The 11,464-nt window shown below is 38.1% G+C and overlaps 1 protein-coding gene across 1 annotated transcript; it reads left to right on the forward strand.

Annotated features, from left to right (window-relative positions):
• The first annotated feature begins 1,399 nt into the window (after positions 1 to 1,399).
• RPS15A (ribosomal protein S15a) lies at positions 1,400 to 7,784 on the forward strand. Its single transcript, XM_044657470.1, has 5 exons — positions 1,400 to 1,455; positions 3,905 to 4,042; positions 4,547 to 4,626; positions 6,202 to 6,287; positions 7,653 to 7,784. The coding sequence occupies exons 2-5, from the start codon at positions 3,910 to 3,912 to the stop codon at positions 7,744 to 7,746; spliced, it is 393 nt and encodes a 130-aa protein (XP_044513405.1). The 5' UTR covers positions 1,400 to 1,455; positions 3,905 to 3,909; the 3' UTR covers positions 7,747 to 7,784.
• The last annotated feature ends 3,680 nt before the right edge of the window (positions 7,785 to 11,464 follow it).

The following is an 11,464-nucleotide window of genomic DNA, read 5'->3' on the forward strand; positions in this document are numbered from 1 at the left end:
ATATAACAAATACACACTCTAATGAAACATTATAAGACCAAAAATGTTTTGAGATACTGGATTTTGGGTCAAATGAAATAATATGTTAAATGCTCTGCAAACCTTAAAGCCACTATTTAAAAAGCTATTATGATTTAGCTTTCATTTTAATGTCGTTGTTTGGTTTTGTTTCTTTACGACCTTATTTGAGGTTTTTTTTTTTTTGAAGTGGTTTGACATTTCCTTCTCAAGATCATTTTACCGAAGAAAACTGAGGTCAACAACGTTAAATGACTGGCCCATGGCCACTGCAGCTAGTTAGTGTTTGAGGTCACATTTGAATTCAGGTCTCCCTGGCTCTAGTTCCAGTGCTCTATCCATTACACCAGCTATATTTAAATTAATGTTATTGACGTGTTATAGCTGAAATCTGAGTAAAATCGGTAACTTTTTGTAAATCATATTGCTATATTTTAAATTGGCCAAGCCTTTGTAAATCAATCAAATCAAGTATTTGTTGAGCACCTATTGTATGCCAGGAACTGAGGATACAAATAATAATCATATAATTTTATCATATAATTTAATAATAAAATAAACAAAATAAGTAAGTTGGTATATATATGTGTATTTATATATTATATATAGGGGTGGGGATGTATCTATTTATTATTATTATTAAACTCCTGTCATTCAAAGCCTTTCGAAACCTGATCCTAATCCACAATTATACATTACTTTCCTTTTAATATTCTGTAAATCTCATAGGGAAGGTATTTGCAAGGGGGTGTGGCTACTAGGAAAGAAAATAAAGGTCATGAAGAGCCGAAAATGATTGAAAAATACATATGATGTAATCATATATACATACACACGCACATTCTAATTAACAGGAATGTTCCGATTTTAGGTTTTTTGTAAAACGAGGTCCACTTGGGATTTTAACAGGAGTAACCCTAGCCCAAGTAATCCATAGAGAAGCTGACTTACAAGTGAATGTTTACCAACTTATTCTCTCTTTATGGGAAATTAAAAATGTTCTTTCTTTCTTTTGGTGGCATTTGTGATTTTTTTGCAAGTTTAGATGGCACAATTTGTTTACCAATGTTTTAGATTTCGTTGCAATCAATTAATCATAAAAAACAAGCAAAAAAACTTTTAAACAACTCAATTCTCCAAAAAAGTTCCAAAGCCTCAGCCAGTATAGGATATAGAAAGCCCCCTGAACCAAGAGTGGCCAATAACCCGACTAGTTCCGCCTATTCCACGATGTTCCGCCCCCAGTTAGCCCGCCTCCCTCACTGCCCAGCCAGGTTCTCAGAATCGATATCATCGGCTCTGTTTTGTTAGTCCCTGAGCAGAGAGGAACGCCCCATCCTGTTCGGCGCTCCTTCAAAGCTTCGCGAGATTTTCCGCGGTTCCCATATCTCTCCGCGTTCACCCATCTCGTCCTCTTTCCGCCATCTTGCAGCGCCGGTAAGTAGTCTTGGGTTTGCTCTCCGTCTGTATCCATGGGGCATCGGCTACATCCAGCGGCCAGGACATGCGTTCCTGGGCTCCGCCGATGCCCCAGACCCTGCCCTTTCAGAGGCTCCTAGTTTGGCTGAGGTTTGGCTCGAGACTGGGGCTCCCGGGGACGCGGGAGAACCTGGGGGGGGTGCGGTCGTTGGAGCCTCCTTCCTTCTTTCCGGGCGGGTCCGGACGCTCCCGCGCTTCCCGGGCCTGGGCACAGAGCTGGCCGGCGCGCTAACTGGGGCCGCGGGCCAAGGCTGGCGTGCAGCAGGGCGGGCATGGGCGAACGTGAGCCCTGGGTGTTCCCAAGTCTGTCTCCGGCTGGGCGGTCAGCGCACGTGGGAGCGGAGGGAGCCCTGCTGCGGTCGGGCCGGCGGCGGAGCTCCGTCGGTGCCCACTCATAAGTTCTTTGGAGTGTTGTTGTAGGACGGTAAAGGGACCACTCTGTCATGGTTCCTTTTGAAGGGTCCTGGCTACAAGAAAGCAAACCCGGGGAGGTCTGATCTGACCGGTCCGTTCCGTCTAAAGGCCTGGCGATCATTGAACTTTCACCTAGTGCTTTGAGTTCTAGCCAGTGAGTTTTGTCTAAACGACCTGGGCATGTATTGTGCCAAGGGAGTATAAAGAAAAAGCGAAAATTGCCCTGACCCCAAGGAGTTCCTAATGCTTTCCCTATTAAGGGGAATGCATAGACCAGGCCAGGGAATGTACTCTCTGATTTAGATGCAAGGTAACTTTAGAGAGGGGAAGGCATTAGCAACTAGGGGGTGAAGTGTGGTAGGGTTCTTGGGAATAACCTCCTTTGCAAAGTGGTCCGTGAGTTTTGGAGTTTAGGAGACAGATGAGGAAGGAATGCATGTTAGGTATGCTTAAAAAGAACGAAGGAAGCGGGTAGAAGGTTGTGTGTGTGCAAGTGGATTATTAGAGCTGGAAGACAGTGAAAAGAGGGAGGGGGGTAGTTGTAATAAGACTGAAAAAATAAAGGATCGGGTTGTAAAGTTTTCGATGCCTAGCAGAAGTTTGTTTGGCTTTAGGACTAAGGGGATTTTTGAATAAGAGAAGTGACTTTGCAGTGCTGAAACTGCTGTAGTGCCCGAGTTGCTGACTTCAACCTCAGGGAAATCTTTTTGGCCCTAACTCCTACCTCACCAATTTTCTCCCAGATCCATATTGTGAAGCGTGAATCAAACTCCATCAATCAGCAACTTTTAAAGTTAATGATAAGTTATCGTTGATTAATTTAAAAGTTGCTGATTGACAGATAAAGAGAGTTTGATTCACTCTTCACAATATCCCCCCCACCCCAACTCACCAGCCAGGTGTTTACTGATTTTCCTCCAAAGGTCTCTAAGCCCACTTTCTAGGAAACTCAGTGAATAGAGCAGTCAGGCCTGAAGTGGTGGAGGACCTGGGTTCAAATGGGCCGATTTGACCCACTGCAAGTCCCTTAATTCCAGTTGCTTAGCCATTAACATTCTTCTGCCTTAGAATCACTATTTTAGCGTTGTTTCTAGGATAGAAGGTAATGGTTAAAAAAAGCATTACTGTTTGCAATAGTCCGTCCCCAGCTACCATTTAAAAATTTTCCACAGTTTTGACTGTCATTCCTCTGCTTAGCTAACAAACCTCAATGGCTCCCTGTTGCTTGTATACATTTTACTTGTTGGCATTTAAAGGATCTCTTGGCTTTGGCCCAATTTTACAGGATTAACATTAGTCTTTACCCATTCTCACTGGATCTTTTTGGCCAACATTACAGATCCCTAAGTTTGCTCAGTTAGTATCCTGTTTCATTGAGCTGAGCTAAGTGCAAATTGCTGATTTGTTTCAAGGGCTTTATTTTTGTATATTGTTTGTATTTTGTATTTAGCTCCTTGAGGGCAGAGACTATTTTTTTTTTGTTTTGTTTTTTTGTTTGGCTTAATGCCTTTCACTGGGCTTGGACCATGTGAGAATGAGAGGATTTTTCTGGCTTCAAGTTTAGATCTGGTCTAAATGTTCTTTTTTAAGCAGTTTACTTATACATAGGTAATATAGGCAGTATAGTATAATTGCTAGTATAATAAGGGAGCCTACCTCGCAGTCTTTGATACAGGTCCTATTTCTGAAATTGGCTGCATGACCCTGTTCCAGGCCACTCTTCGAAGATCACTAAGTAGCCAAGAAGGTGGCAGCCTGCATTAATAAGAGGGAGTTTTTTCACCTGGGAGTTTCCTGTACCAAATAAAATCACAGGTACAAACCTGAACTTGGATTGCTCTAATGCCTTTTTAAAGGTGTTTATGCTCTTTACTCAGTGGAGGAATAGTCTGACTAGTTCTTGATTTTTTTTGCCAGTGGGTAACAATTTAAATCATTCCTTTTCAGCTGATGGCAATATTAACAGAATATCCATCTTTTCTCTCCTTACTAGCCACCATGGTGCGCATGAATGTCCTGGCAGATGCTCTCAAAAGCATCAACAATGCTGAGAAGCGAGGAAAACGCCAGGTTCTTATTAGGCCGTGCTCTAAAGTAATTGTCCGGTTCTTAACTGTGATGATGAAGCACGGTAAGTAGGATTTTCTACTGTATTCTGGTCTAAAGGAGGTTCAAGAGGCAGGGTAGAAGAGAAGGGCTTTGTGATGCATAATGCTTGGAAGTAGTGTGTGTGTGTGTGTGTGTGTGTGTGTGTGTGTGTGTGTGTGTGTGTGTGTGTGTGTAATTCCACTATAGAAAGCACTGTTTATAATGTAAAAGTTTTAAAACATGGTAGAAGTAAGGAGTAACTTTCATTTGTTACATGCTTGACTTGATGCTTAGGAGTTCTGTCGCCTCAAGTTTTCCTCTCCTTGGTCACATAAATTAAGCAAATTTATCATGATGTACTTTTTTTGAAGATTAGTAAGTGAATTGAGTCCATTTTGTTAAATATTAAAAATTGTTCCAGAAGAAAGTTTTGCAGGGTAACACTAGAAATGCTAGTTTTAGTACAATGGAACACAAATTGAATGCCTAAGATTTATTGCTCAGTTACTTAACATACACTTATTATTATTTTTTTTTTACCATTTAGGTTATATTGGCGAATTTGAGATCATTGATGATCACAGAGCAGGAAAAATTGTTGTGAACCTCACGGGCAGATTAAACAAGGTGCGAATTTACACACTGTTATATATAGTAATTAGATTTCCAGGGGCATTTTGCCTGATGTAATTTGTAATCTGTAATCAGATTGAGATTGAAATGTGAAAAATAGACCAATGGGTCCTGCATTAAGAAATATTTAGTGACTTTGGGGGAGATGTGATTCTGGAAAAAATTAGTTTTTAAAACTAAAATTGTCTCTTAAAACATGAATTTCATTGGTCAGCTAAATAGTGTTGGGTATAAATGTCTGTTTATGAACTTAAATAGCTTTAAATAACCCAAATAAATAAGCTTAGCTGTCCTTGGTAATAAGGTCCTAGAATAAGAGGACACCATCTAATTCAACTCCTTCATTTCATGAATTAGGGAATTTGAGGCTCAGAGAGGTTAAGAGACTTCCGTATGTTGTACTCCATGGGCTAAACACAGTCTGTCAGAAAAAACTTAGAGGTGTAACATTCTAGAACAAGTCAGTACTAAACTACTTCCTTGTCCATTATCCTCAAGGGCTAAAGAGGGTCTCTTCCTAGGGATTAGTATCATTCTGAGTCACACAAGTAATTCTCTTGGATGTCACTAGCAATATAAAATATCTAGACCAAGTTTGCTCATTACCCTCATTAGTCCATTTCCTAAAGGAAGGGATTTTTGTACTCAACTAACCTACCATCAAGGAGAGCATGAATTCAGAAAGGTTTTTAGACTAGATAAATATTTGTTTTTTTACTATTTTTTAGAGAAACAGAAAAGGAAGGTTCTTAATCTACATTCATAGGATATTCTCTGCAAACTCTGTGGTCATCTTATGTGGTGACTGGATCTTGGCAGTTTCTATCAAGGATAAAATCAAAGGGAATACATATTGAAGGATTTAATTCCATTGTGAATCTTTATGGCAATCCAACTTGTATGGATAACTAAAATAATTTACCAACTATAAATGAGTTTTTGGTGTTCTTATTTTAGTATATTAGAAGGTGGTTAACCTGCAAGAACCACATAGTTTAATTTTCTCAAGTGCATTTTTTTGGTGTGGAAACTATAGCTATTTATGATCTGGCAGGATTTTGCTTTTTCAACATTATCTCCATTCTCCTTCGTTTTTTCATAAACAAAAGCTCCTTTTAAAAAAAAAAAAAGCTTGTTTTACAAAGTTCTTCTCATGAACCCCCATTCTATTCCATTTCTTTCCTGAATTCTCTTCTTTTTCATAAAGGGTCTTAGGTCATTCCAACCCATAATGGAAACTTCTGAACTATCACTTTGAAAGCCTGCCACTTATTTGGCAACTAATCATGTACTGCTTTGTGTGATGTCTACTTACTATTATTTTTGTCTTATTAAGTACTTTTGTGGCTTTGTCTTGTTTGCTCTAGGTACATTTGTAAGCTTTTGGAGAACAGGGAGCTTATAGAGTTAGCACACTCAACCTGACTATTTGAAGTATGTTAGGCACTCAGTAAATGTGTTGCTTTGATAACCAATAGGCGTAAATAGACATTATTTAAGAGTGTTTATAAATACTTAGAATGCAATTTTTGTTAGAATTTATTAATTTTTTGGAAAATATTTTTACAGTGTGGTGTAATCAGCCCCAGATTTGATGTTCAATTGAAAGATCTGGAAAAGTGGCAGAATAATCTGCTACCATCCCGTCAGTTTGGGTAAGGGTCTAATTTATTATAATTGTGTATGTTGACAAGCAGGTTTTTTTGAGTTTTTCATTGGCGAGGCTTGGGATGATGTTAAAGATATGAACCTTTTTTTTTTTTTAAAAAAATCTTTAAAAGGTGTTGAATATAACAATAAAATACCTGACTTTTTGCACATCATGCCTCAGAACATATGTATGTTATTCAATAATCAGTCATTTTTTTATCTGGAAAACTGATAAGCTGGCATCTAGGCTTCCCTAACTAATTTATCCTGGAAACTCTTTAAAAAAAAACAACCACAAAACCCTTCTGTCTTAGAATCAATATTGTGTATTGGTTCCAAGGCAGAAGAACTGTAAGGGCTAGGCAATACATATAGCTAGGAAGTGTCCAAGGCCAGATTTGAACCTAGGACCTCCTGTCTCTAGGCCTGGCTCTCAATCTATTGTGCCACCTTGCTGTCCTCTGGAAATACTTTTAAATTCATTTGATAGGAAAATTCCACAGACTTTGGTTTAGGGAAATGGGAATAAAAATATTACCACCAGGGTAAAATGAGTTTTATGAAGAAGTTTTATGAAGAGAGGAAATTAAGCTTATGTTTATTGGAAAAATGCTATGCATAATTAGTTTTTGACACCTTGATATTAATGCTTAACAGAAAATAGCTATTAAATTTTATTCATTGAACCACCCCACCTTTGTTTTAACAGCTTCCAAAGTTCTGTGAAACAATTTAGAAAAACATTGTTAAATCATGAAAACTACAGAATATTTTGCATTTAAGGATGCCATGAATATTTTCATTCTTTCATATAGGCAGAGAATTATTGAAATCCTAGAATGATTTTCCACCTGTATTCCATTAGTCAGCTCATCAGATCTTTTTGTAGACTGAATAACCAACATTTTGAATGATTTATTTTACATGTTTGTAAATGCTGTTGTGATTAAAGTGACAAGTTCCATTTAAAATGCTATTGAATTCATAGTAGCTTTTTCTCATGCCTTTTCTCCATTAACAGATAAATAATTATAACTATTGGGGAAGGATGAAGGGATTTAGAAAAAAAAACCACTTTAGTGGTAGTGGAGATCTTCAAATCCAAGGTTAGGCAATACTGCCTCGAGCTATTGCAATTGGTTCTGGAACAATTCTCTGCTAGGAGCTCCTATGAGTGGGAATTTTTATAAGTTCAAAAGATCTAACACTAGATAACCAGAGCAGCTGAATCTTAAGTATAGATAAGTTTAGATCCATGACTGTTAAAGGTGGTGGAGAATTGTGTCATATACTTTTGCAGTGGACCATATTGCTAAAGTTTATTCTTATACCTAGAAAAATCTTTTCTCTTTGTTTTAACTCTTTAATAGGTTCATTGTGCTTACAACCTCAGCTGGCATCATGGACCATGAGGAAGCAAGACGAAAACACACAGGAGGAAAAATCCTGGGATTCTTTTTCTAAGGGTGTAAAACATACATAAATAAAATGCTCCAATGGACTGTGGTGCTTCCAGTCAGTGGTTTTGAACCTTGAAAAAAAAAAAGCTTAAATAGCATCATGTAGATGCTTATAATTTTGGTTCTCATAGGTATATACTGTTAAATGCTGAGCGTTTGCCAAATCCATTCTGATCTTTTGGGTCAGCTTTTGTCTTACTGTTGGATTATATAATAGGATTTGTATTGAAATACTTGAGCATTGATCCAACCAATGTCACAACCTGAAATGAACAGAAGTCTACTTGTACAACAGACCTCTCCACTGAGGCATGGAAGGAAAGCCATCAATCTTGTGTGTTGGTTTTAATATGCCCATTGCATATTATTTGGGTATATAAAGAGTTGAATAGGACTCTGTTCTCCAATCTGACTCAGGTAATAGCATTCTTTCCTTATTCAGCTCACTTAAATTTAGCTTTGAGGCCATTTAAAGCTATACTGGAAGATTAGAGGACCAAGGAAACACTGTCCTTGTTGACTGATTCATGGCAGTTTACTGTGTAACTCCACATACTTTGCTCATTCAGGTTCAGGATGTATGATTATGTAGCAGATGGAATTTGATTTTAACCAATTTTTAAAATACTAAGACATGCTGGGATGTCTTCCCTTGAAAATTCAGTATCCCTGAATCTCAGAATTACAATAGAAATTACATTCAAAAAATCTTAAGTTGTTTAATTTTATTTCTCAAGTTTTTATTCCTGTTCACAAGACTGAAAATGAAGCCAAAGTTCAAAATAATTGAAAGATGATAACTTGTAGTTTGTCATTAGTGACTTAAGATGCTTTTGGGATCAAGTAAAAAGAGGCTAGGGTTTGAAGAGGAGTAGCTAGTTAACAATGGAGAGAAGAGGCATATATGTAAATTGCCAGATTTACATTTAGAGCTTTGAAGGGTTCTGAAATTATCTGATCAAGGGGTTCTCAGTCTGAAAAGAAAACGGAAGAACCAGAAACAAAGGTTAATATGGGAAGATACGGGGAACTAAACCTTGAAAATAGTTAAGAATATTGGTGGGAGTGGGGAATGGTCTTTGAGCAAATATCTAAACAACTAGTTTGGAATATGAGGTGTTTCCTTTTTTTACCAGGAGTGATAGGAAGGAAGCCTGAATGTGGATTTGTTGAGTCTTCATATACATGCTATATGAAATTGAGAAGTTGACATTTTAGAGGTATCAATAGGAGCCACTGAAGATTTTTGAGCAGAGTGGGCAGTGACATGGTCAGACTCACCACTATTCCTTAGGAAAATTGACTTGTTGATGAGGCCTGAACAGGGAGAACTGAATTGAAAGTGTGATGAGACTAGCAATTTTATATAGGGATTGAGACAGAAAAGTAAGTTGAATCAGTATAGGAATTTGTATTGCTGAGAGGATAGTGCTCTAAACTGCTTAGAGGAGAATGGATGGATTTAGTTGGGAATGAATTGTGCTCTATTCAGTTTGGGTGTAATAGAGACTTTGGAGGCATTGAAAATTTTTTTATTACATTTGATACTTAATTGAACATGTTAAATGTCTGAAATGCAAAGACAAATGAAAATTTTTATGCCCTTAAGAAGCTTATGTTGGACTGGGGGATACAACTTATACAAGTAGAATAACTTGAGCAGCAAGAGTAGGACATAAGGTTATTCTTCCATGAAAGACCTATATTTTTAAATAACCCATACTCTTCTGTTTTAGTATCAATTCGAAGATGAGCATCAAGGGCTAGGCATCTAGGGTTAAGTGACTTGTTGAAAGTCTGAGGTCAAATTTGAACTTGGGTTTTCCCAACTCCAGACATGACCCTTATCCACTATACTCACTGCCCCTGAAGGATTTACTGTTGAGATGTGGAACAATCTAATGCAATACATTAGGAAAGGCTTGCTTATACTATCATGGTGGTCTTGGCAGTAGGAATTTTTAGATAAGTGATGGTAATAAAGGCAGGCCTTAGGAACTTGATATAAGGAGAGGGGAAAAAGAAAATTACTTAGTTAGAAATTGGTGTCAGTAAGAAAAATGATAGTGTTCTAAAAGTTTGCAAAGCACCTGAGAGTTGAGTATTAGGGCAAGTTTATAAGATAGGTAGTAGGTAGGTACTGTAAACATTTTCTCCCATTTATACTTTCTAGTAGTAACCATTAAGTTAAGTGTCTTGTGGTGGAACTCAGACATAAAAGACCAGAATTTTATCAGACTTTTCATCATGAGGTCAGAAGAACAAATTAAGGGGAAGAGTAAACTTAGTTTTCTGAAAAATACTGAGTTTAAAGTTTTCAATGAGAATTGAAAATTGAGAGAAATTTATCTGAAGAGATCCTGTGGTTGAAGTGAAAGCTATACAGTGGTCATAGGATTTGGCAATTGGGTTAGTGTAGGGGTAGAAGCAAGAGTTTGAGGATGAGGTGGTTGTTGAAGAGGGGCCAATTGGCTATGGAGAGCATTTCAAAAAATTTTAGGATGATAGAAGAAGAGATAGAATGCTAGCTAAATGACCTAGAAGGGTCTAGGAAAAACCTTGGAGTAGGAGAAATTTTAACGTGTGTTTAGGCTGATGGGAAACAATTGGAAGTAGAGATTGCAGACATGAATGGGGATGCTAGGGCAGAATCCTAGAGAGGAGTGCTGGTAGTGGAATTGGGAGAAATAAGGTTGCTTCTATAATGGGAAGGAATGAGACTGATAATGCCGAGGATTGTTTTGAATAATGGAAAAGGTCAGTAAACTCACTGGAGGCTAGGTCTGGTATTGTAAATGATGGAGAATATGAGCTCCATCAAGGCAGGGAATTTCAGGTGTTTGTATGGTGTGGCACTTAGTAAAAGTTGTGAGAGGGAACAACTAAGGACATGGTCCAGGAGTAGTCGCAAAGGGCCCTGCTCCTGCTGATTGTGGTTAAAAGTAATTTTCAAAGGCTGACTATTTTTTGTGGAAGTATCCTTGGACAGTCATCTGAACTCTGACCTTGATGCTATTTGTGTCTTCAGTTTCACAATATTGTCAAATAATGTTGGTGAAACTTTTGGGGAAAACTTTTGACTTCTCTCTTTGCCATAACAGCCACTAGGTGGGGATAGTAGATTGAAATGCTTAAAGTCAATTCTGGAGCATTGTAGAAAGGAAATAATTTCTGTAACAGGCACTGAGCGCCTGGCAATAGAAGGTTCTTTTTTCATTGAGAATCTTTTTTATGTTTTGCTTCAAACCCCTTCTGCATTGGAAGCTTCCAGTGTTCAGTCTGGGGAGGGGTAGGGATATATTCCTGAAACTTAGTACTCAGTGGGTTTAGTTACTTTGTTGGGCTTTTCAGAAAAATACGCCTAGAAACTTGTCAAGTCACCTTCCAGGAACATGTCCCTTTTTAAAATGGAGGTGTTTCTGTCCTGTTTTATCTCACATGATTGTAGCAGTGCTCCAGGGAAGAATCTAGGCCCTCACTTGCTAAGGATGTACTGCCTAGCCAACATCAGTTTGGACCTGTTACAGTTAAACTTTTATTTCTCTGTTATGACTTTATAGGAGGGAGTTAATGGCAAGTTGTAGCACATAGGGTTAGAGATTTCCCTCCTTTGTCAGATGAGTCAGGTGGGATGTTGGGTAGAGTTTACTCAATTATCTGTTCCCTGTGATTGAGGTACCTTGTTTAGAAGCATTGGACAAAAGGAGGGAAATTCTGTGCCC

This window comes from Gracilinanus agilis, chromosome 1, assembly GCF_016433145.1.
Source record: "Gracilinanus agilis isolate LMUSP501 chromosome 1, AgileGrace, whole genome shotgun sequence".
NCBI lineage: Eukaryota > Metazoa > Chordata > Mammalia > Didelphimorphia > Didelphidae > Gracilinanus > Gracilinanus agilis.